This window comes from Zosterops lateralis (genome assembly GCF_965231275.1).
Source record: "Zosterops lateralis genome assembly, chromosome: 17".
Classification (NCBI taxonomy): Eukaryota; Metazoa; Chordata; class Aves; order Passeriformes; family Zosteropidae; genus Zosterops; species Zosterops lateralis.
In genome coordinates, this window is record NC_139777.1 from 2,824,011 (window position 1) to 2,847,861 (window position 23,851).

The 23,851-nt window shown below is 40.2% G+C and overlaps 2 protein-coding genes across 3 annotated transcripts in view; one reads left to right on the forward strand and one right to left on the reverse strand.

The window, feature by feature from the left end:
• Nucleotides 1–9,367, forward strand: part of ANAPC7 (anaphase promoting complex subunit 7) — a 29,593-nt gene extending 20,226 nt beyond the window's left edge. Inside the window, exon 12 of the transcript XR_014591290.1 lies at nucleotides 9,010–9,367. The gene's annotated coding sequence lies outside the window, so the exon portion shown is untranslated. The remainder of the gene's footprint in view (nucleotides 1–9,009) is intronic.
• The window catches only part of ATP2A2 (ATPase sarcoplasmic/endoplasmic reticulum Ca2+ transporting 2), a 44,605-nt gene that overhangs the window by 7,265 nt on the left and 13,489 nt on the right, over nucleotides 1–23,851 (reverse strand). For both annotated transcript variants that reach the window (XM_083873908.1, XM_083873907.1), the window contains exons 6-18: nucleotides 13,875–13,955; nucleotides 12,388–12,473; nucleotides 10,623–11,087; nucleotides 8,192–8,280; nucleotides 4,914–5,016; nucleotides 4,269–4,400; nucleotides 4,056–4,178; nucleotides 3,657–3,875; nucleotides 2,573–2,908; nucleotides 2,125–2,345; nucleotides 922–1,124; nucleotides 670–755; nucleotides 140–273 (exon numbers count right to left, since the gene is read on the reverse strand). In XM_083873908.1, coding sequence (XP_083730034.1) covers nucleotides 140–273; nucleotides 670–755; nucleotides 922–1,124; nucleotides 2,125–2,345; nucleotides 2,573–2,908; nucleotides 3,657–3,875; nucleotides 4,056–4,178; nucleotides 4,269–4,400; nucleotides 4,914–5,016; nucleotides 8,192–8,280; nucleotides 10,623–11,087; nucleotides 12,388–12,473; nucleotides 13,875–13,955 — 2,278 coding nt within the window. The remainder of the gene's footprint in view (nucleotides 1–139; nucleotides 274–669; nucleotides 756–921; nucleotides 1,125–2,124; nucleotides 2,346–2,572; nucleotides 2,909–3,656; nucleotides 3,876–4,055; nucleotides 4,179–4,268; nucleotides 4,401–4,913; nucleotides 5,017–8,191; nucleotides 8,281–10,622; nucleotides 11,088–12,387; nucleotides 12,474–13,874; nucleotides 13,956–23,851) is intronic.

Consider the following 23,851-nt stretch of genomic DNA (forward strand, 5'->3'; position numbering starts at 1 on the left):
TGTTTGCACTACCAGAACTCGGAAGGGAAATCTGACTCACTCTTCATTAGCTGAGCTGAACCAAGGATCAAATTGCACAAAAAGCAGGATTTTTGATAAGCTATGCAAAGGCTTGCCTTTCCTGTTGGGACATACGAACCTGTTGAGAGCATTGCACATCTCTATGGTGACAAGCACAGAGAGAGCCATTGTCATTGGATATGGGGACTCAAACACCACACAGTCCACCCCATAGAAGTCTGGATTGTCCTCCTTGCACTGCAGAAAATGGCTCTGGAACAGAACACAGTCAGCTCACTTCCACAGCTTGTTAACTCTCAAAATGTAAAATAGGCAACTAGGAAAAAAGCAGTGAGTATTATAGAAAGGAAAGTTTCTACTGAGACTCCTAAAACCAGTGCTTACAAACTTTTGGCTGCTTCAGAAAAATCCTCTTTAGGCTTTCACTTACAAGACAATTTGTCCTCCAAATTGTTTGAAGCTCAGGTATCCCACCTCTGAGCTTTGCTATCAAGACTAATTAATCATGATCAGGTTTTACAGGAACAAGTCTGAGAATGTTTAATTACACCAATTCCCGTAACCTACCGGGTTTGTACAGTCATTTCAAGTATTAAGGCAGCAGGAACCTCCCCTCTCCCCCCCAAAGATATTAAACTGAGCAAATACCAGCTGGTAAAAGGAAACTTTTGGACCACCATCAGCAGCAATAAACCACCAAGCAGCAGCACCCACTGTGGCAGCACCAACGTAACCTGCAAGAAAAGAAAGCTTTTCTCAGCCCTGTGAAATGTATGCAAGACAAGACCTCGCCTGCCACACGAACTTTGGCCTCAAGACTTCCAGTGCTGATAAAAAAATAGGTTGTAACTTGTGTCTTAGTTTATTTAAGGGAAAAAAAGAGAAGCCATTAGTACTTACATCCAATAGCCAGGTAACGGAAGAAGAGCCACCCACTGATCAGGGGCTCTTTGGGGTTCCGTGGTGGCTTATTCATGATATCAAGATCTGGAGGGTTAAAGCCCAGGGCAGTGGCAGGGAGACCATCCGTCACAAGGTTCACCCACAGCAGCTGAACAGGAATTAGAGCTTCAGGAAAACCCAGGGCAGCAGTCAGGAAGATACTACAAAGAAACCCACCAGTTACAAGCTTATTCTTGTGCACGTAAGTAACGTTTAAGCCTAAACCTGCAGCAGCACTTCTGTTCTCTCTCACCCACTGAAGATCACAAGCTGAATATTCACAATCAGAAAACTGAACACATATCCAAGAGCAAAGACTAACCATTGGCATGTAAGCTTTGAAGCATTGTCTTCTGATAATTTCAAAAATTGAAGACTTTTGACTTCAGGGTTGTTTTTTCTCCATTCTGCTTGTGTGTATGGGTAAATATATACATATACATGGATAAAGGCTTGAAAACCACTTTCTAAAAGACACTTTTTGGCTCAAATAACTAAGCTTCATTTCCCTAGATTACTGCTAGTCCCCGCAGAACTTTACTGAGCCTGTAACTTTCATGGCTCCAAGCCTGTGTGAATAAATAGGACAGAAATAGGGGCTGCAGCAAGAGCCATGTGAAGGATGTCACCCCAGGACACGGCCTTAAAGCTGACAAGAAACAAGGCAAGACAATTGCTGTGCTTTATCCCACTCTGGGAAAAGTCTGCTTTGATGTAAGGACTGTGAGGAGATCAGTATTTACATTTTGTCACCAGCAATGCATACTGTGGTGCTGGGTCACCACTGCTCCTCCCAGAGGAACACAAAACATGTTCCTGGAACCTGAGGTTAAACAAACATCTAAACTATGCCTGGGACTATGTTATCTGAAATTCCAGATCTCGTACTGTTTGATTAAGGTTTTGGTTTTCCTTCTCTAGAGAATTATTCCAATCATAGAAATAACTGGAAGGCACTACCTACTGAGCTAGAATATTCTAAATAACACAATGTGCAATTTTAATGGCAAGCTACAATTTTTCACTAAAGACAGGCCAGAAACATGCAACTTCCAGAGAGATGCACTATCTGGAGAACCTCCTCCTCTGGTTTTAGAGAGAAATACTGGAAGACTCCATCATCACTCCTCTAGCTCAAATTAAAAATAAATTTAAACCTACCAAACAACTTCCCCAACATTGGAGGAGATCAGGTATCGGATGAACTGTTTCATGTTGTTATAAATTGCACGTCCTTCTTCCACAGCAGCCACAATTGTGGAGAAATTGTCATCTGCTAAAACCATTTCAGAAGCAGTTTTGGCCACTGCAGTACCAGAACCCATGGCAATTCCAATTTCTGCTTTCTTCAGTGCAGGGGCATCATTGACACCATCACCAGTCTAAATAAAATGAGAATTCAGGGTTGGAAATTAATCAGTAAACAAGGTGGGGATTAACATACAGATCCAGAAAGAATTTTGCACTGGGTGTGGTTTTGGACCCTTAAAACTTACTAAGTGCAGGAAAACTTGAAAGCAAGTGTTTTCCACAATGGGGAATTACTCTGAGAAGACCTAATTAGGGTTTAAATAGCATTTGCCTTTCTAACCAAATAACCATCACTTACCATGGCTGTGATCTCATCAAAAGACTGAAGGAACTCCACGATTTTGGATTTGTGGGAAGGCTCCACCCTGGCAAAGCAGCGAGCATGGTGACAGGCATCTCTCTGGGCAGCCAGGGACAGCTCATCAAACTCCCTGCCCGTGAAGGCCTTGGTGGACACGTCCTCATCCTCCACAAAGATCCCGATGCGGCGGCAAATGGCCACAGCCGTGCCCTTGTTGTCACCTGTGATCATGATGACTCTGATGCCAGCCTGCCTGCACAGCTTTATGGATGAAGCCACCTCAATCCTCGGGGGATCCAGCATTCCCACGCAGCCCACAAATGTCAGGTTGGTCTGAAACAAGGTACAGTGAGTTTTAGTGCAAGATCCTGCAGGTTTCCCCTCTGGCAACAGTGAAATAATTGTTTTCACTGCATGTTACATCTGTGTCGTGACATTTGGGATCACTCCTTGACCTGCCTTACCAAGTTTTGCTTCAAATGCACTAATTTTATCAGTTTAAATGTGATCTATTTGCCAGTCTTGCAAATTCCACCTGCAAGCATTGAGTCTTTCATTTCTATCATCAGTGCCAGGAGCAGAGAGAGCGCAAGCCAAAAACTCATGCAACTATTATTACTTTCCTCCCAAACAGCAGATAAAGATGTCATTGGAAAATTACAGAGCAGCTAAGATGATAATCATGGACTGAGCCCTTGCAGCTGACAGCACAGAGGCAGGGAAGTGAACCTGACTCCCAGAGCAGGTATGTTCCATCAAAAAAATCCCCAAAAAGTTCTTGCACTTGAGCAATGCCAAACTGAAAAACCACAAAAGCTGAAACCACAATGCAATTTTTGGACTGTTTAACTGATTTCTTCTTGTACTTAGAGCAAAAAAAAGCTGCCATCAATAGTTTCATCTAAAACACAAAATCTATTCTCAGACTGAGCATTCCCTCCATACAAGTGGGGAACTGTTGTGTCTGACATCAAAAATACCCAGAAAGAAAATTCTCAGATGTAACTTCCTTGAGAAATAATCTAACAGAAGGAGTCACCATTCTCCAGCATGGGAGAGGGAGAAGTGTGACTGATCTTACCTCATAGTTAATGAAATTGGAGGAGTCCTCCAGATTCATTTCCTCTTTTTTGGGAGGATTGTCATGGGTTGCCAGAGCCAAGCAACGCAACGTGTCTCTGCCAGTTCCCCATTCTCTAATGACAGACATTATTTTCTGCTTAATTCCAGAGGTTAAAGGTATTTTAGCATTTCCAACACGGACGTGTGTACATCTGTCAATCACACCTTCAGGAGCACCCTGCAGAGGCAAAAAGAAGAAGTAATTTAGCCTAATAAATCCCTTTCCGTTACAACACTTGCTTAAATTACTAAGTCCCTCCTCCCACTCCAAGCTGCAGTTAGTTGCATCATAATTTTTAAGCATGGTGCTGCCTTGCAGCCATTCCACCACCTCACTCTCTCCCAGTGAGGGACTGACCTTAACAAACATCTTGCTCATGGACGTGCGGCTCGGTTTGTTCGGAGTACAATAGACAGACATCGACTTCCTGTCTCTGGAGAATTCCAGGGTGAATTCTTTCTTCATGAGTTGTTTTATCACCTTATTAAAACAAGAAGTATAAAATGCATTTAGGTGATACACATGCTACAGAACTGTGTCCCCAAACAAAGGCAGTGAAAAGAGACTCACCGAGTTGCAGGCGTTGGCACGTTCGATTCTAGAAAGTCCCTTCAGGTCTGTGTCAAACACGTTCATTTTCTCAACCAGACACGTAAGTGCTGTTTCTGTGGCTTCACCAACCTTTTCATAAACTCCCTTAGCCTTGAGTTAACACAAAGCAAACAAAAGCACATGAGTTTAAACCTCACCTGGAACCTACCAGAGACAAAAGCTCAAGTGTCACAACAGGGGAGGGAAGCTTTACAAGATTTAATGTGGCTCATGAAATACATAAAATTATTTTAAAAGAGCAGTCTTGAGGAATTTGATTTGTAGGAATTTGAAGTCTTTACCCTCAAGAGCAGCAGAGAGAGATGTCAGTATTTTATGTCATCAAGCATTTGAGACATTTTGAGACTTGGCAGCAACCATAAGGCAGCAAGGCAAAGCAAGAAAGCAGCACCAGGAGATCTCCAAATTACAGATTACACTTGCTGCTGGATTTAGTTCTTGATGTTCAACAAACAAGTAATTCTCAGAATTAATACTTCAGAGGGCCTAAATACCCTCCCTCCTTGACTAGAAGGGGATTTACCACTGAAAGGTATTATACAGACTGATGAGAACATTTATCCTCATTCCCACACTCTCCTCTGTTCCAGGATATGAACTTACTTCATTGTAATCCAAAGAGGAATCATTGCAGAGTGCACAGATTGTTGCAAGTTCCACAAGACCATCATACTGGCTACATTTAACGAGTTTGTCATCTTTATGCCTTTGCAGAAGAAGAAAAGGGGAGACTGAAGTTAGTTATTTAGTATTAGCATCTCATATTTTCTTTATCCTCTTTACTGCATTTCCATTTAGTACAATGCTCATTAGTTATTGACTTGGAACTACAGAACTTGTTGTAGGGAAGAGCAGGATTGATGAAGGAGAGTCCTGAAGTTTGGATCAGAATCATGAATGGAATGAGAAGATCATTGATGGCATCAGTCCCTGAGTGACAAAACCTCCCTTCCTGCAGTGACAGTCACAGCAGCCTGGAGAAGGGCTCAGTGATGAGGCAAGGGAAGGGACTGTTGGAGCACTGCAGGGTTTGGAGGGGAGACACAAGCAGGAGAGGGATATTGCTGAACACCTGAGGAGTTCAGCTTCCCTCCTGCTGCATGTTCTGAACATTACTGCAATGCATGAAGGGCATACACTGGGCAGGCATTAAAACAGATTTTCCTCTTTAATTTTGTAACAATTGATGTGTATTGTATTTGAGCCTCCTAAAGCCATGAAAAATGAAGTAATTTCATGAGACTAATTCCACTAGAAAAGAAATACTCTTTCTCAATAGCAATATACACCTAATGACCAATATCTCAAGGCTTCAGAGAGAGGTAAAGCACCATTTTGACACCACAAATAAGAAGCAACTTCTCTCCTTTCACTCTTGGAAACAGCGAATTGATTCCTTTCCTGGAATTTTCTACAGCAAGCACAAAAGAACCAAGACAGTGTTCAATATTGTTATTTTCCCCCAGCAAAATTAGCAAGACAGAGTTAATATAGAACATCTTTCATTAAAGCTTTGAAGGAGGGAAAAAAAAAAAAGGTCTGATGGTGGAAAGATGTGGATCATTACTCCATAAGAATTCACAACACAGACGATGACATGTCCCATTATGTAAGCTTTTGTTCAGTTGTGGTAGTGCAAACAAATTCCAGTGTTGTGTAACAACACGAGAACAAAATTAATCTTAAGGAAACAAGTATGTTTTTAATGTTTCAGCTGACATATAATCCTACAGCCATAAGCTGTGGCTTTAGAGTCCAGCTCTCAGGCTGCCACCTCATCTATCCCACCCAAAACTTCCTGTTTTCACCTGTTCTGAACTGAAAGTACACCAGCATATTGGAATATGTATAACTTGTTATACCCAGGGGGTGTTTTTTACAACCCTTGCTTTTGTGTTCCTTATCAAAAGTTTCTGAAGAATAGATGCAGAGTCTAAGGTGCTGGGATCAGTTCTAGATAAAGGAATTTTTTTTTCCTTACAGCTTCAGCTTTTTCAAGATGAACTCATTTGAAGGTCAACTGCAGCTTTTGCTGCAGTTCTTAATTATTGTTGGGTTTGTGCTCTCAGTTTGCAGTAAGACTGAGTGTGCTGAGACATGGCAAAACTACTCTCAACCTTGACAACCTCCCAATATCCCTGGAAAATAAATCAGTATGAAAGTTGGGAGGTTTTTAGTAAGAAATATTTGTGGGTTTATATTCTGAATGAATCTTAGGGGAGAGTTAAGTATCATATATTTTAACAGTAAGTGAAAAATTACTGATTTAATGCAAAAACACTTAATGGTTATGAAACTGAATAGGCTGTGGAAGCCAACAGTGTCTGAAGTATCAAGTAAGGCCTTTCAGAAATGGTTCATATCTGGAGCAGGTCCTGCTCTAGGGCAGTGCAATGGATTAAGTGCCTCTTAACCCCCCCCTGAATTTCATTTTCAGTGACAGTTTGCAATCTAAGGTGAAGTCAGTCACCTTACTTAAAATCCCTCCAAAGCCACTGCTTTAAAAGCTGTCCATAAATGCAGAAATAAACCAGCCTTAAGGGCTGGAGCTGAGCTGAGTTTCCCCGTGCTCCAGTAAGAGCCTTTCTGAGGCAATTTCCCTCTCTCAGAATCCTTTGTGTCCCCAAATGCAGCGAGTTTAACACGCTTGTTCACATTCCCTCAACTTCAGCAAGTGAAAACAGCACATTAACAAACATTGCTGTCTGTCTCATTATCCCCCACATCTGTCACCAGACTATTTTATTATTTTGTTTATCTGGAGCTCTTGTGAGCCCAGCTAAAGTGCAATAGCTGGGAGTTTTGCAAGGTCTGGAGTCACCTTGTCTAAGCAAATGCTGCCTCCTGAAATGAAAGCCTAAGCTTTTGACAGCAATTAGCTTTGAAACAAAAAAGAGAACTGGGGAATTAAGATTTCCAGCTGCTGGGAACACCAGGGTCTTAACTGCTATGGAAATTAAACAGAGATAATCACTATTGAGATGGGCAAGATTGTAGGAGTCAGAGGCACATGAGTGAAACTGCACAAGGCTGAGATGTTTACAATCACTGAAATTAAATTCTACTTCAACCACAGCAGAATTCTGCTCTGCAAGTAAAACTGAATTGATAAGATTACAAAACACATGGAAGACTGACCAAGTAAAAGGAGCTGTAACAACCCAGTCAAAAGAGGCTTTTCTTCAAGAAGCAGAGTCCTAAAAATTCCTGAAGTTTTCAGGATGAACCACTTACCTCACTGGTAGAGACTTGCAGCTGATAAAGTAAACCAAACCTCATTCCTTTCCTAAAGGTCTGGGTTTAACAGCAGCTCAAATAGCAAAGGCTGAGACAAACACACACCAGCTCAAGTACAGATGCACCAATAAACTACTGAGGGCCAGGAACAGGAATTTACAGCCAATTTAAGAGGTAGCTCCAAGACATTCACAAGATGCCTCAGAAAAAACAAATTCCCCATTCTCTGAGGCAGGGAAACTGGAAACATTGAGTTCACAGATTAGCAAATGCTCACCTCTTCAGATTTATCCAGTTTTTAAATAAAAAAAAGTACACCTCACTTCAAAGCACTAAGATATTGAAATCTTACTGAACTGAGATTAGCTGAAATAAACCTTCTCTACCCCTAATTATTTTTTAGATTATTAAAGGAACACTGCAATACTGAAGACACTATTCAGTTTTATGAAGGTTTACTTTTCTACAATTTATCTTTGTCTTCCTGTTAATTACTTTTCCCCCAGCCCTTCAGTGTGCATTCCCACTGGCTGACCTTTCATTTATTAACAATCACTACTGAATATTACATGCATCCCTTTTCTAGACTCAAGTAATAGTGAATGCATAAACAGACAAATATTTAACTTGAACAGAACACTTACACTTCTCCCATGGGAGCATATGTTGAACCAGTTACAGTAAATTCATTCAGAGAGCAGCTGTCTCCTTCTACTCTGTCCAGGATAAACATCTGAAATTAGAGAGTTAGAAGTGTTACTATCTTTGAATAATAATTAATGCAAGAGATTTAAACAGGCCTTAAGCAAGCAGGTACAAGAGGCAAGTTCAGGCTGAATAAACAAATCAGACGAGACCTGGTTCTGTGCACTTCGATCCCACATATGTTTGAACAGCTCCATACACTGAAGCACAAAGTACAGGGAACAGCCCTTCTGCCTACAGATCTCTGGAAAACAGAGCTGAAAACCACAGGAACTGTGTACACTTCAGCTGGAAAGAGCATTCACACACCAGCTGACAATCCTCACTAGATCCAAGCTCTTCCTAAGCTTCGCGTCTGTAAAATAATTCTCATGTAACAGAAATTATGAATTAATTCTCTGCTTTCAAACAGTCAAAAGCAGCTCAGCTGAACACTGTCAGCTTAAGACACTATTTCTCCCAAAATTAAAATAAAAGCATCTACAACTAGGAGAAGCTGAGAGGTGAAGTTTTAGCAAGAGCCAGACTATGGCCAGTTTCTCTTAATGCCAGCCTCAAGTGAAAGTGTTTCCTGTCCTGGTTTCCACTTACAAGTCACTTTACCACGTGGGACACTGGGAGCTTAAACCAATCAGCCAACTCAAGTGCTCCTCTAGCACTGGTGAAATTATATTTTCAAATTCAGACACCAGTCTGAAGGATTCAGTTGTACCTCTAAGAGATCTGCAACTCAGTCTTTCCTTTGTTTCCTTTTGAGGAGAGCTGCAGGCAGAATCACATCTGAGAGGATGGAGATAAAAACCACAGTGCCTGAAGCTGTCTTACTCTCTTGGCCTGTTGGAGTAGCACTGGAGAAGATAATTTCTCATTAATTTCTAATTAATTTCTAATTGATGGTGTATCCTAATGAAACTTCGATCCACTGGTTAGCACAGGCCATTTTGTCACATCATATTTTAGCAATGTCCTTTTCTCTCCTCATTGTGCTGCCCTAAGTTTCAAACAATCATCCTCACAAAATGCAGTCCAATAAAAGAAACTCGTTGTTACAGGTATCAGAATCTTGCTACATTTTTGCAAACTGCAATTCATGTTCCTTTGCAGCTGTCAGAGAGGTTAACAAGGCACCAAGCTGTGCTGGACAAGATCTAAAACATTTAGCCCTCTAAATAAGGAGCAGAGCATTTTGAGCTTTTAAATAAACACAACTTAAATGATGAGTTAACCAGGGAAGCCTCCTGCTTTTGGCATCTGCAGGATGAAAAAATCCCTGCAAAGACTAGGGCAGTTATGCAACTCTACTGCAAGTAACCTCCTCTGGAATACTGATGAGCAGCTGCTTTGTGTCTCTTAGGTATAAATACTACGATACTTAAGGAAGTAGAACAAGTCAACCACCAATTAGGAAGAAAAAGCCATCAATCACATGAGAACAAAGTGCTTAGGGCTTACAAACTTTCACCACTGGTGTGCAGTGCTCAACATGCACACATTTGGAATTCTAACCCAATGTAATGAGGCTTTGGACATTTCATGTTGGAGTCGCTGTGCCTCTGAACGTAAAAAGTTATTAAACAGAAGAATTCAGTGTTTTCCCTATTAAATCCCAACACAGAAGTACAAACTGGCAACTGAACATGCATTATGTGAAGTGACCAGCCATCGAAGTCGCAAATTAGCCAACACTAGACAGAGTATGGGTGGGAAGGGAGGAGAGGCACAGAATTCAGCCTTACTTTAAAATACACCAACCCTGAAGATGACCCTGGCAATGCTGGTGACAGGGTCCACTGCACCTCAAGCTGCCAGATTAACCAGTAGTGCACATTGAAAACACTGCAGTGGTCCCCACCAGACCTGCAAAGCCACTGAAGGGAAGACAACCAAATAAAGGTGGAACCACTCAGGAGTGAAAACACCTTTGACTACTGAAGTTACTGCAGTAAATCTCCTTTTCTCATAGTAAGTTTCTCCAGCATTGTTGTCTTTCTCAATTGAAGTCAAGTGTTTGACACTTACAGCCTGTTCCACAGTTTAACTTCCTAAAAAAAGGCATAAATCACACCCGAGAATTACCAGTAACCTGAAAGGCTCACAGACAAGTCAATGGAAAGCTGCTTACAAACAACTTTCTCCACGAGTGTGGGTACAGCTATTTTTGGCCATGACTAAATAAGGAAAGAGACAAAAGCCTTCAAAGACTACACAGTGGAAAACGGAATTCAAAGTGGAGGCTTATCTTAGGGAAATAAAGCAGGATTTTGACGATATGAGAACAGAAAGAGCTGGGATCAGGAGAATTTGAGCAAAGCTGACTCCTGGGAGTGGCTGAGGAGAAAAGGAGCAGCAGAAGCAGCCTCTGGGACATACCCTGCACACGGACATCTGGTTGGTGGTCAGCGTGCCCGTCTTGTCGGAGCAGATCACAGAGGTGCAGCCCAAGGTCTCCACAGAGGGGAGGCTCCTCACAATGGCGTTTTTCTTGGCCATCCTGCGTGTCCCCAGGGCCAGGCAGGTGGTGATGACAGCGGGCAGACCCTCGGGGATGGCAGCCACAGCCAAGGCCACGGCTATCTTGAAGTAGTAGATGGCGCCGCGGATCCAGGAGCCGCCGTGCACGGGGTCGTTGAAGTGGCCGATGTTGATGATCCACACGGCGATGCAGATCAGGGAGATGACTTTGGACAGCTGCTCCCCAAACTCGTCCAGTTTCTGCTGCAGGGGGGTTCTCTCCTGCTCTGTCGCCACCATCTCGTCGCGAATTTTCCCGATTTCGGTGTTTACCCCCGTGGCAATGACCACCCCCATGGCCTTGCCGGCAGCGATGTTTGTACCCTGAGGGAGAGGAAGAGAAGGGAAAGCTTGGAGTCCAGCTACAAATAGAGGCTGTGGGTGGGTTTGTTTGGTCTTGATTTAACAAAACAAAACAACGACAAAAAAACTCAACAAACCCCCTCCCAAAAAAAATAAAAACAAAAAAAACCCCAATCAAAACAACAACAAACCAACTAACAAAAGCAAAACCAAGAAGACCCCAAACAAACAAAAAACCACAAAAAAACCTGCCTCTCCAAAAAAACCCCAAAAAACCAAAACAAAAAAAACACAAAAAAAAAAAAACAAGAAAAAAAAACCAAACAAAAAATCACCAACAAAAAAAACCCCAAAACACACCACCACCAACAAAAAAACCCAAACCCCCCCCCCCAAAAAAGCCCCAAAAAACCAAAACCAAACCAAACACAAACAAAAAAAACCCCACCAAAAACACACACACACACAAAAAACCCCCCAAAAACCCCCTGAACCAAACCACCTCATACAAGCCCAGACTGTGCTTCAGCCAGGATATGGAAAAGGGTAAAGAGGAAGAGGGTGGCACTGCTTGTGTCTGTAAGGGAACACTCCAGAGTGGAATTTCTGCTCCCAGAACAGGCTCAAAACGAGGCAGTATTGATCTCTCACAAGCACCACAGCCAAACCCAGCTGCTGAGCAAGCAGTATGTATTTTCAGCTGGAATACTGAATGTGTTTTACCTCTCTTTTTTTAATTAGAGCTCTATTTTGTCAGTGTTATTTACTGTGAGTAATAGGTGTGTTCTTTGTGGCTCCCTGTGTGAATGTATTTAACATGGAAAAGGACAGTAAAATTAAGTTGCCTGACAACAAAAAGCTATTTTCTTATCTGAAAGGTATTTAATCCTTACTTCAAATAAATCTGAACAAACTGCTTCATTCCCAAACAGAAAATCAGTTCTCAGTTGTAGCTGCACAACACCACGATTTGTGTGGGCTCTTATCATGCTGAAGAACTATTACTTTAGGGAATTACTGCAGAAATACTAAAAGTGTGTGTGCTCCACCCTTCAAGACTTCCTTGTGAAGGACAAAAATAATTTTCCTCATATAGACTGGTTTCATCCAGCATCTTCCCCTGAGGACAGCTTTCATTAAAAGTTAATCCTAATTTTTAACGCATTCAGTTCAATGTGTATGGAGACACATATAGAGATATGTACAGAGAACACAGCAAAGTCATGCAGTTTTTGGGGAAAGACCTGAAATTCTGCACATTTTTATCAGCTTCAGTGTTATTTTACACATGTTTTGAAAATCTCCCCCAAAAATTACTTACAGAAAAGAGCATGTTCTTTTTGTCTTGATTTACAGCACGAGGATCAGGCACAGGGTCTGTGTGCTTAATAACAGACACAGATTCACCTAAAATAAAGATAATAGTCTTAAGAAGAGGTTTTGTATCCAGAGTCCTGAGGCAATAGAAAAGTTATTATCTTCAGCCCTGAAATTTTTAAGATGTCAAAATTCTTTCCTCAAATGATCTTAATTGCTTAAGATTTCAGTTGGCCAGGAAAATTGAATGTCTGACTTTTAGCAAAAATTCTGTATTAGTTTCTACAAGCAAGTTACACAGGTTCCTTTTCTTTAAAAGCAGATGTTCATTGCTCCACCAGATTTCACAAGGTGGTGCTCTCAGCTTCAGTCACTGAGTTACACTACTTTGTGTGAGCTCAAGAGAGCCAAAGCTTCCTCCTTTTAAAAGGATTTTGTTGAGCAGTATCTCAGACCTCAGTCCTATCTTATCAGACAGGGAGACTTGAGCATCAACTTGGCTGAAAACAGCAAAAGCTTCCTTTAAAACAAGAATTTTGTTCCCTAAAATAAAGGCAAGGAACAGTCCCTTTTTACAGAATTCTGACGGGCTATTTCTACTTATTCCAACAGCTTTACAGGCATGGAGTGTATCCATTTTCCTATGCTAAACATAAATGAAGCTTGATCAGACTTGTGCTATTCAGGATATGTGGTGAGAAACTCTGGAACCTGTTTCAAAACAGATTCAAGGATGAAAAATAGGCTTCCTATGAATACTTTACTGTTTTAAAATTCAGAGCTAGTTAACATTAATTTATGCTACCAAAACAGGCAGACAGATCTCCATGTTCCAGCTGAAAGAAAACTCTTGTAGCATGCTTGGTTGATTCCCAGCTTCTTTCCTATATTCAGAAGTGCTGCTACTTTGTTTTGTTTTCAACAAATCTGAAAAGGGCTCTAAAAATAGCTCCTGTATTTGAAGGCTGGTACCAGAAAACACACGAATGTGTGTGCACAGAATTTGAGCAAATAAGGCTCGAGTGCACTGAGTCTTTAGTGGCAGCAGCTTAAAAGCTGCCAGCATTGCAAAAGTTGTTCTCTCCTGTTGCAGAAGACATTTAGTAAGATTTACATGCTTTAATATTGGAGTGGTGACATGATGTTCAAACCTACAAGACTCTGAACTAGAAAATAAATTCCTTTTTTTTTTTTTTTTTTTTTTTAAATTTTGGTTTTCCACAAATTGCTTGTGTCTGTTGGGGGAAGGGGAAGACCAAAAAAGCATTACAAGACTCAGTAAGAATGTTCATCCCACTAAAGGGAAAACAAAGCCAATGATGAAGCAACACATCCAGCCACTCTGGAAGTTACTAGATGAGAAATTTACTGCACTTGACTGCAGAGAACTTCAATAGCTGCAGGCTTGTTTCTAATGGATCATTGCAAACAAATGGTGAAAAGGCACTTTCAATTATGCACCTAATTACATAAAAGTCACAGAAACTGTACCTGTGAGAATTGACTGGTCTACCCTTAGAGTTGTAGATTTGATAGAAGTAATTCTTATATCAGCAGGAACCTTGTCTCCAACTACAAAGAAATGACAAGACAAAGTCAGAATTTTGCTGTTTCAGAGATTACTGTCCCTTACCTCCATCAGCCAGAAAAATGACTTTCCAGTAACTGCACAGATGACTGAGGTCACCAGCAGCTGATTGCAGCTTTTGTCACTTGCAATACTCCCATTTTCTGAGTATCCAATGCACTTTGGCAATGCAGACTTGCCCCTACCTAACCTCCAAGAAAGAAGCTGTAAATCACTGGATTGTTTTTCTAACCACACAGGCCACTTGAAAGCAAAGGGAAAACATTCTCAAGAGCAAGGTATCAGTTTCAGAAGACATATTTATAAACAATCAAAACCCGTAGCTAAGGTGAATCCAGTTCCCTTTTCAGAACAACTGGTCCTGCAGAGCCTTTTAGTTGTTTTCTCTATGCCCAAAGTGAGTCTTCTGCTCTCCAAAGATCACATTATCCACATCTATTTATTTAGAAAACTAAAAGAAGTTGTATTTTCCTTTTCTTTGGCACCAATTGTGAGAATAACGTGCTTCTGCAAATATGCTCTTGTAATGTTATACTTTGAATTCTGCCAGATGTTTCAGAGTTGGAAGTTAACCTCAGATCACACAGTAGCTTTATTTTCCAGTAATGCTGCTCTATTAAATAACCACAATCCATATCCCAGTTACAATTTTCACAGATCTCTGTTGTGTTTATCTTGTCATGCACATTTCTGCTTTGCAAAAGACAATACTGAAGAAAATAATAAAACAAACTACCCATAAACAACAAAACAGCCACTAACAAGTGCTTGAGAAACAAAGGCAGTAGATGATAAATGTTAACACCACACACTCCTAAAAATGGCAGAGTGATAAATCCAGTTGTCAGTTAAGCTCCAGCATCCCTAACATCTCAAAATTAATTCTTCTCCCTTCCTACTTCCTCTTACCCAGTTTTTCCTAGTTTTTAAGAAAAAAACAAAAGCTCTACCACTTTGTGCCTACTGCAAATAAATGGCTCCATGCAAATTAACTTGCTAAAGCATATTAATGAGACACATTTCTGATTCACATGGAGGGGTTCTACATTCTGCATGTCAATATTGCTAATTAACACATGATTGAACACTCCTAATGTAATTTAACACCACAAGCATTCAAGTGTCAGCTATATTATTATGAAATAATGCAAAGAAATAAAGAAGGGAGAATAACTAACTAAAGACAGCTGATCTTTTCAGTAGGTGGAATCTGTGTCCCTGCAGTGAAATTAAAATAAGCTGCAATTCCTGCAGGAACTGCTTATGCAATCAGCAGCAATAATGCACATTAAGAAATAATATCATGAAAAACTCCACAGTGGTGTCACAGCCTTGGCTCATCCAACTCCTCACACCCTGGAGTGGAAAACTGTGGAACAAAAACCCTGAAGAGGAGAGTGAAGTGCTGCTTCAAACATTAGGAAAACCTGCACCATGTGACTTTCTGTAAATTCAGAGTAATTCCAACCACTAAAACCAGCAAAAGATTGTGCAGTTTTGCCCGTAGAGTTACACACGTGTCCCTGTGAGCATGTGTATATGAAGGGACAAAAAACCCAGCCACAAATGTGTCATTATACCATGAGAATACTAATTTAAGCCACAATGCCCTTGAGCAGCAAGAGAAAATAGCCTTAGACAAATGGTGACCTAGGCCAAAAAAGGCAAAACTATTCAATTGCTCTCCTGGCGTCCAGAGGAGGGTTATTTGCAGACACACAGTAGCAGCTGCTTTTCAGATAGGGCTGGACAGGCCAAGCCCTCAGAGCAATGTGCTGAGAGGTCTGGCAACCTGCACAAACATCCTCAGAGAGCTGCAAAGAGCTGTAAAATCACAGCCAGCCCACATCCACCACGTCTGGCAACACTGGTGAAGATGCACAACACAAAAAAAGAAGCTGTTAAAAAAATAGTCTTAGAACTTTCAAGCTACTGGGCAGAACATATGGCAAAGTCCATGAGTGATTTTCTAACCTACTTCTGAACTGCTCCAAGCTGTTCAAACTCCACATTCACAAGACTTAAAATATTGGAGAGACCCCTCTGACAGACTCTTGAGATTGAACATCAGTATTTCCATGAAAACTACAACTGTTGTTATCAATTGCCTGAACCACCAGGACTGAAGTGTTAAATTTATTATGACAGCGCAGCCTTATAAATTTATCTCAACAATTTAAGATAAGACACATTATTCACTCACCCTCCCTGACTGGGAAGGCTGTAGTAAAATATTCAAGGCATTTCCAATAGGCAGGAAAGCTGTATGTCAGGGTCAATTACAGAGACATTTTAAACAGCTCTTTGTAAAGTAACAACTATGAGACTAAGTCATTTATAGTCTTGAATATACTTTCAAGAGCACAACTGAAACTTAATATAAATAGGAAGTCATCCTATGACAGAGAGGAACCACAGGAAATTTTCAGTGAGCAGTGTACTACAGATCTCATCTACAAAGATAAGGTTTTTTTAATATAATTTTAAAACAAGGAAAAAAATGGAGAGTTGTTGTTTTTTGAGAGGCTTTTTAAAATTCATATAATTCAGTCCACAACCAATGGAAGTAATACCCAGGGCTTGGAAGAAATGAGAAAGCGATTATGTATTTGTGTTGCTCAGTACAGAGCTGCTACAGTAAATGATATAATTCCACAGTCTGACATCTAAAATAAAAAGTCAGTTGCAGAAATATTTTCATCCATTATTTCAACCTAAGGTTTTAATCCTAAATAGTCCCTTGATTTCCACAACAGCTCTGAAGAAATAAAATAAGCTGCTTTCAAAACTGCCCAGGTACGTGCTCTGAAACATAATGTAGCCAAATATATAACTACTGATTAAAACAGCCCCACTAACTACAGCACTGACTGCTGTTTGCAGGAGTGAGAGGAGGGTTTGGTTTGAATCATGACAGCTTTACCCACAGAATCCTTTTACTCATGCACAGAATTTTAGAATTTTAATACTGAGTTTCAGCACGCAATAAATGAGTCTGTTTAAAAACAACCTGGTCATGACAGGGGGTTAAAAAAGATAAATATCTATTTTATTTAACTGTGCACGAGTCTACACTGAAACAGACAATTTACAACTTCTACTCCTTGGTAGAAACTGAAGCAGTACTTTGTTCTTAGGAATTTGAATATGAATTTAAAGTTTTTATCAGCTGCTTTAAAGAAGCCACATTTTTTCACTGAAAACAGGGATAATTCAGTACTTTCAAATACTGGATTCTTAAGCCACCTAACCAGCAATGCTACCTTCCAAAATTCCCACTGATTACACCCAACACTCCAGCCTTTCTTCTCAAAGTTTAAAGTTCCCCAGCCCTTATCTTCCTGCTCCCAGTGCTGTGGCAGTGTTATGGGTCAAGTTCCCTCCATAGGAACAATCACTGACATATATATTTGATTTTTACACAGCCCAACCCTGCTCCTCCACAGACTTGTCCCAAATCAAGTACAGAATGTACTAAGCAAGCTGAGTCCCAATTTTATACTTGGCACTGACCAAGTCCTGCAGTGCAATGATCAACTCATTACCTGAGTGTTTCATTTGAGCACTGATACCCCTTTCAATACTTTACTAGTTCCCAGCAAGACAATAAAATTAAGTATTTAATTTCAGAATTCTGTCAGACAATGGTTTGAGACACTCCCTGGGAGATCTCCACAGCCAAAATACCATAATTATTTTGCAGGCTATGGCAGTCTGTGCTTTAAGCAGCTCAGGAAGATGGGCAGAAGTGATGAGACACATATTCTATAAACAATGAAGGTGGATGGAAAATAACTATTAAAGCCGAGTGGATTTCAGTCCCTTGTATTTTTAGTTACTTCTGGGTACTAACAAAGAACTTTAGACTTCAACAAGACCATACTCATCTTTCAAGCCTCAAATATTAGACCACATCTCAATATAATCTATTGAGATCCTTATTCCAGATTTTCCACTCAAAACTGCTGGTGACAATGGGCTGAGGAAGCAACAATAACTATACCCAAAACCCACTGTGCTATAGAGAACAGTCCTCAGAACAAAACTACTGCTTGAAATGTGCACTTTGAACACCAGTATCAGCTCTGTTAACTCTGACCCCTCACAACCTTGGAGACTTGCTCAGGTTTACAGGCAGGTACATTATAAAAAGTGTAAAGTTTTGCTTCTTTATGTTAATGTGTTTCAAGAACAACTCCTCTTCTTAGCAAAGAAAGCAATTTCTTTGCAGAAAGTCCATCTTTGCGATCACAGCAAGTGAAAGAAATTCTCCCTGTAGATATCAGAGGAGCTGTTTATATACAATATGTGCCTCACACTTTCTTATTTATGTTTATCATTAACCAAAGCCAGTGTCACCCTAGATCTGCTATCAGCACACTGGGGCTTGGAACTGGACTTTTGCAATAAAGATTATCAGTACAGCTCCAATTATTCTATAGTTGAACAGCTTTTGAATACAGTTCCTGAAACTGAGTAAAAGCAAACCAATTCCCATAAGCCACCAAAAGGAGAGAACAACACAAAAAAAGGCTTAATATATTAAGGTTCATTGTTGACAGGTTCATGTATTGTGGTTTTTAAGACATTTTTAAGACATATTATGATGCTTTAATTTTAGCATTTAGCATTTTAATTTAGTATTTCTAGAGTAGAAATACCATCAAGTTCAGCAGCTATAACCTACCACACTGCTTACTAAAACATCTGAGTGAAAACACACAGGGTTTTACCATCTGAAGGAAAAGAAGTATTAATTCTTTTGCCAAAACACATAAAGTGTTAGCAACTGCTTTCTGGTTTAACATGACATGTTACTAGTAGAGTTATTTAAACCACTTTTCCTAGTGAGATATTTAGTCTCTTTAGGAGTCAATTATTTCAGTCCCCTGTCTTACCCAAAATTAAGTTTATCTTCTAAATTACAACACACCATTGCATGAATATTTACTCAAACTGAAGCAAGTGAAACATCCTACAGGAAGAATTGAAGAACTCAGGTGAAGAATTGAAATGAAGAGATTTAAAATAACAGATAAGGGATGCTACACATTTCAATCAACAGAACTGAGGATTTTCTCAGTGTTGAACTGAGTATTGCTGGGGACAGTAACATTTAAAGCTCACACCTGAACAGAAGGGTTTGCTTTTATTTAGAGGTAGAGCTGCTCCAGCACAACTGGTTTTTGTATTAAACTTGCTTAACACAAGCTCAGCTTAGCTCCTCTTCCCCCCTTGTACACAGACAATCTCATCTTCCTATTGTGCTTGATTTCCTCAGACCATCAGAAACACAATTTTTCTTCCGTAGTAACCGGTTTTAAGTATTTAACACTTCCTGAACAAGGTATAATAAAGTGGTACCAAAAATCAGGAGCTCTACAAAACAGGAACATAATTGAGTCCATCTACACTTTCATACAAGGCCAAGAATGTCTAAGTGTCAAAATTAGAAGAGGGATTATGAACCAAATTTTAAGTCTGAGTTTCCACTCCAAAGCAGGAAGGTAAAAGTTATTTTCCAACGAGACAGATTACACCAACAAAGGCCCAACAGTTGTAACCATAGTAGTAAAACAGCACTTGCTTTCACTAACAAAGTGATATAACAATACATTTTAATTCATTCTATGCATTAGACAACATGTATGAAACAGCTTCTATTGTCCACCTTCTGCATTCTGGGCAAACAGAAAATATCCCCAGAGCTTCCTGTGCAGTGTATGCAAGGTGTGAGTATCCTAACCCAGGAATGTACAAGGTAGAGGTTAAAAATTTTTAAACAACACATAATGTATTATTTTCTCATCAAGGAAAGGCAAAAGGACAGGAAAAGCTTTGCTTTCTGGGAGCAAAATATCTCCAGGTCAAAACTGCGGGTTGAGAAGAATGGAGATACTGTGTTAAACAGTAACGTAAGACTCAAATTTTTCTAAACGTGTTTCTTTTTATTCTCTAAAAACAAACTTGTCATTCTCTCTGAAGAGGGCACCAGAACATTAGATAAGATGTGCTGATGGACAGGGACCCTGCTTCTAAGTCTGCACTCATTTCTAAACCACATTTGTCTAGTTTTAGCTTTTAATTAGCGGATCTATTTATACACCACTTGCCTACCAGATGGAAAACTCTTGTGATCAGCCTATAAAAATATCTGATAGCAGAAAGAACAGACTGGTAAGTTAAGCTTCAACTTAAGCCAGGTCAGGTAGAGAAAAACTACTCCACACCAAGGCTGAAGTCCTTTTTCCAAGTTATGCTGCATTTGGGTAATAGAAGAACCAAGAGTCAGAATCCTGGAAGTGCAAGAAAGTTTCAAGTGCAAGTTTTCTTTAGCTTTAAAAAAAAAAAAGCTTCCTTTGTCAGAGTAATACAGTAATAACTGAACCTTATCTTGATCTTCAAGCTTTTTGTTCAGTACTATTTGTGCTTATAATAAAACCCACGCAGTACCAGCTCTGTCAGAGCACAGAATATCAGGTATATTCTCAATTTTCAAGCAACCAAACAAGAATTAGTTCTGCTATTTTTTACCAAACAGTTTGCTAACTCTGAAGGAAAATGCTACAAAGAATTGGGGTAAAAATTGTAAACGTGTTTTGAAATATTTCAAATGTGTGCTAAAAGTGATAGAAGTTTAGGCTGTGCCCTGAGTTGAACCTCACATAACTCCAGACTCCAGTGAAGTATGGAATGGAGTTTGGACTGTGTCTGGTTATCCCCAAGCTGTCTCTGATGTGTTGGCCAAAATGTTCACTCTGAAGCTCACAGATTTATGCACTGCTCGTACATGTATTTATTAACCACTGATCTTACCTTCCTGTCTTTTCTGGTTCAAAAGTAGTACTTTAGGGGAAAAAAAAAAAGCAAAATATATGCTTTAAAACCCAGATCCAACAGTTTGCAGATGTTTTGGAGTAACAACAACCTGAAACATCCATGTTTTCAGTTTTACTACCAGGGAGAACCTGCAGCTCTTGACATTGGAGTGTGACACAATTCACATAAAGAATCTTCATTCCTGACCTTCTGCATCCCAAAATTCATCTTTCTTCTATTATAAGGCACTCAAGAGTCCTGAAGTGCTCTGCAGTTGGAATTTAAAGCCTCAAAATAGTTCTTGCCTACTCTGTGCCAGGTATGAGACTGAATTTTCTGGAATATACACTAATTTAATAAGCAACAGCTTCTGGCAACTCTGTGTATATTTTTAACATGTTGAGTAGTTACAGATACAGTAACAGATGACAAGAACCATCCTTCAGAAATTCAGGGAAAAGAGGAACTACTGTGGCTGTGCTTTGGTCATTTACTGACTGCAACTATTGAACTTTCATTTATTAAATTACAGAAACTCAAATCTACTGTATCTACTCCAGAAAATTTTAGACAGGAAAATACAGAGGAAATGAAGAAAGGTCATTTCTGTTCCCAAATGTGCTTCTATAAAAAAACCCCCATAATTTACAACCAGTTAATCCCCATTTTTTCAGGCTGAACTTCCCACAAAACTTGTAAGTAGGGCCATGTTATTCTAAATTTCTCTTTAAAATGTCACTTTAACCCAGCAAATGAAAAACTCGACTAAACCGAAGTGTATCTAATCTATTTAGATATCCCCTGGTTACAAGTTTAGAGTGTACCCTCCAATTAACTCCAGCTTCTACAACAACATGATAATCCATTTAAAGGCAGACAATCTGAAAAGCCATGTGAGGACAGCATCTGGATGTTTGTCACTTCATCAATTCCATGAAAAACTCTGTAGCTTAGTAACCATCTGAGAACCATGCCCACCACAGATCTGCAAGCAAATTTAAGGCACACATCCCAAATTTGTGATCCCAACATCTCAAACAGCTCCTGTTCATTGTACAGCACCTTTTCCACCATCTCTGCTGAAGTGAACATGGAGAAAAGTCTTCCTAACAACATGCAGTTAAAAAATTGATGTCTACATGTATCAAAAGCAATCTAGTAACTCCTACAATGAAGTTACCTCTGCGTCAGACCCACATGCAGCTATTTCAAATCAGCAAAGCTGCTACAGCATTAAATACAACAATTTTACAAGGGATGACTTGTAGAATTTTGTTCACTACTAGTTATCAGCACAGGGGAGAAAACAATCACCTGGTTGTTTATGCCAGTGGGTTGAAAGATATTTGCCTGGACACACAAATGTCATTGGCACTTGGCCAGGAATTCCAGAGCCAGATATGCATCCCAGCATGAAGGGCTCTGTCACTTCCCTACATGGCCATCTTTTTGCAAACACCATGTCAAAGGCCATCGCAGTCCTCCTGCACTTGAGGCACAGGCATGCACAGAGTCTCTCTCACCTCCAGATCTTGACACCAATGTGGGACATTGGTGCATTTATTGGCTCTTCTCTACTTGCTCTGTGGCTTTTCTCAGTTTGATTGCAATTTAAACTTCACCGTTGTCTAGCTACAAGAATTTATTATTTCAGTGTTGGAAGTTGTGTTACACTGAAACACTGATTTCTCTATTAAACATCCACATGGCTCATAATCAACTTGCAGCTTCAAGTGAAGGTAATTTAACTGTGTTTGAGCCACAAATTTAAGTGAGTATTTTACCCAGAAAAGCTTCTACAGTCCATCAACAAGCCAGACCACTAATGTTAAAGGACAGTCAAAACTTGGATATTTTCTGGGTTTCTACATGAGCATATTGGCTAAAGCTTGTAGTTATTTTTTTAAAAAAATCAATTCTACATATGCTGGACTATCAGTCATTGTTCTACAAGCAGATTTTAAAATAATGCAATAATAACCCTATGATAAAGAGGCCACTATGCCTGTTAAAGGCAGCCTGGTGTTACAGGCACATTGGTTATTCCCAGTTCGTTTTTCCCTCACAGACACAGGCCTTTTAAACAGAGTAATTGATTTTATTGGTACTGACAATACACAGCAGGTAAGTAAAAGCCCAAACATCCCTCAGGTGTTCTCATACAGAATAAAGGCAGAGCTAAATTTGAAGATGAAAACACAATCTGTACCTCTTCTGAAATGTCAGTGAATCAAGGAGAAAGTGTTCTGTGCTCTAGACACCTGCCAGAGCACCAAAATGCAGCATTTTCTCCTTAGTGATGCCCCAAACCAGTGCAAAACACACAGTCATCAACTCACAATTCCACCAATTCTGCTTTAAAGCACCAAAAAACACAACCCGAGTGTATTCCCATGATGAAAACTCCTTCCAAAACCACCATTCCATAGCTGACATTTAAAAACAGGATAAGGATTTGGCCCAGACATCTACTGCAGAGTCTGTAATTGATACAGCTCTGTTTGCCTCAAAAGGACACGTCAAACACAGCAGAAACAACCCCCCCTCTGCAGAGCACACAGCTCTGGCCGTGCAGGGCAGGAGCAGTGAGGCAGAGAGCACAGCCAGTGACAAGGCATCACAATCCACCCTTCATTTCACTATCACCACTCTGGGTTTGGACTTGTAGCTGAATCACCCTGTACACAAAACAGGGGCTTGAGACAGGGCTCAGCCAACGTTAAAGTTTCTCAAGGAATGAAAGCTGGGCAGGCAGCCAACACCAACTTCATTCTGAGTGCACACTCTCTTTGCCTGCTAATTAAAACAGGAGGATAGTCAAGTTTAAGGGTATATATTTATCTCCTCTCGAGACAGCTACCACCTCTAAAATCAAAGTGACACGAGTGCAAAGTAAGTTTGATGTACATGCTGCATTGCTCCCAAGGGAAAAATCACTCAGTTAACAGTTGATAATGACCTACAAAATCTGAGCAGGCAACACTCCTGACACTCAGCAAGAGCCACCTAGTTTTATCTGGGAAGGAACAGTCAAGCCCAGTTTAGAGAAAAAGTTATTACT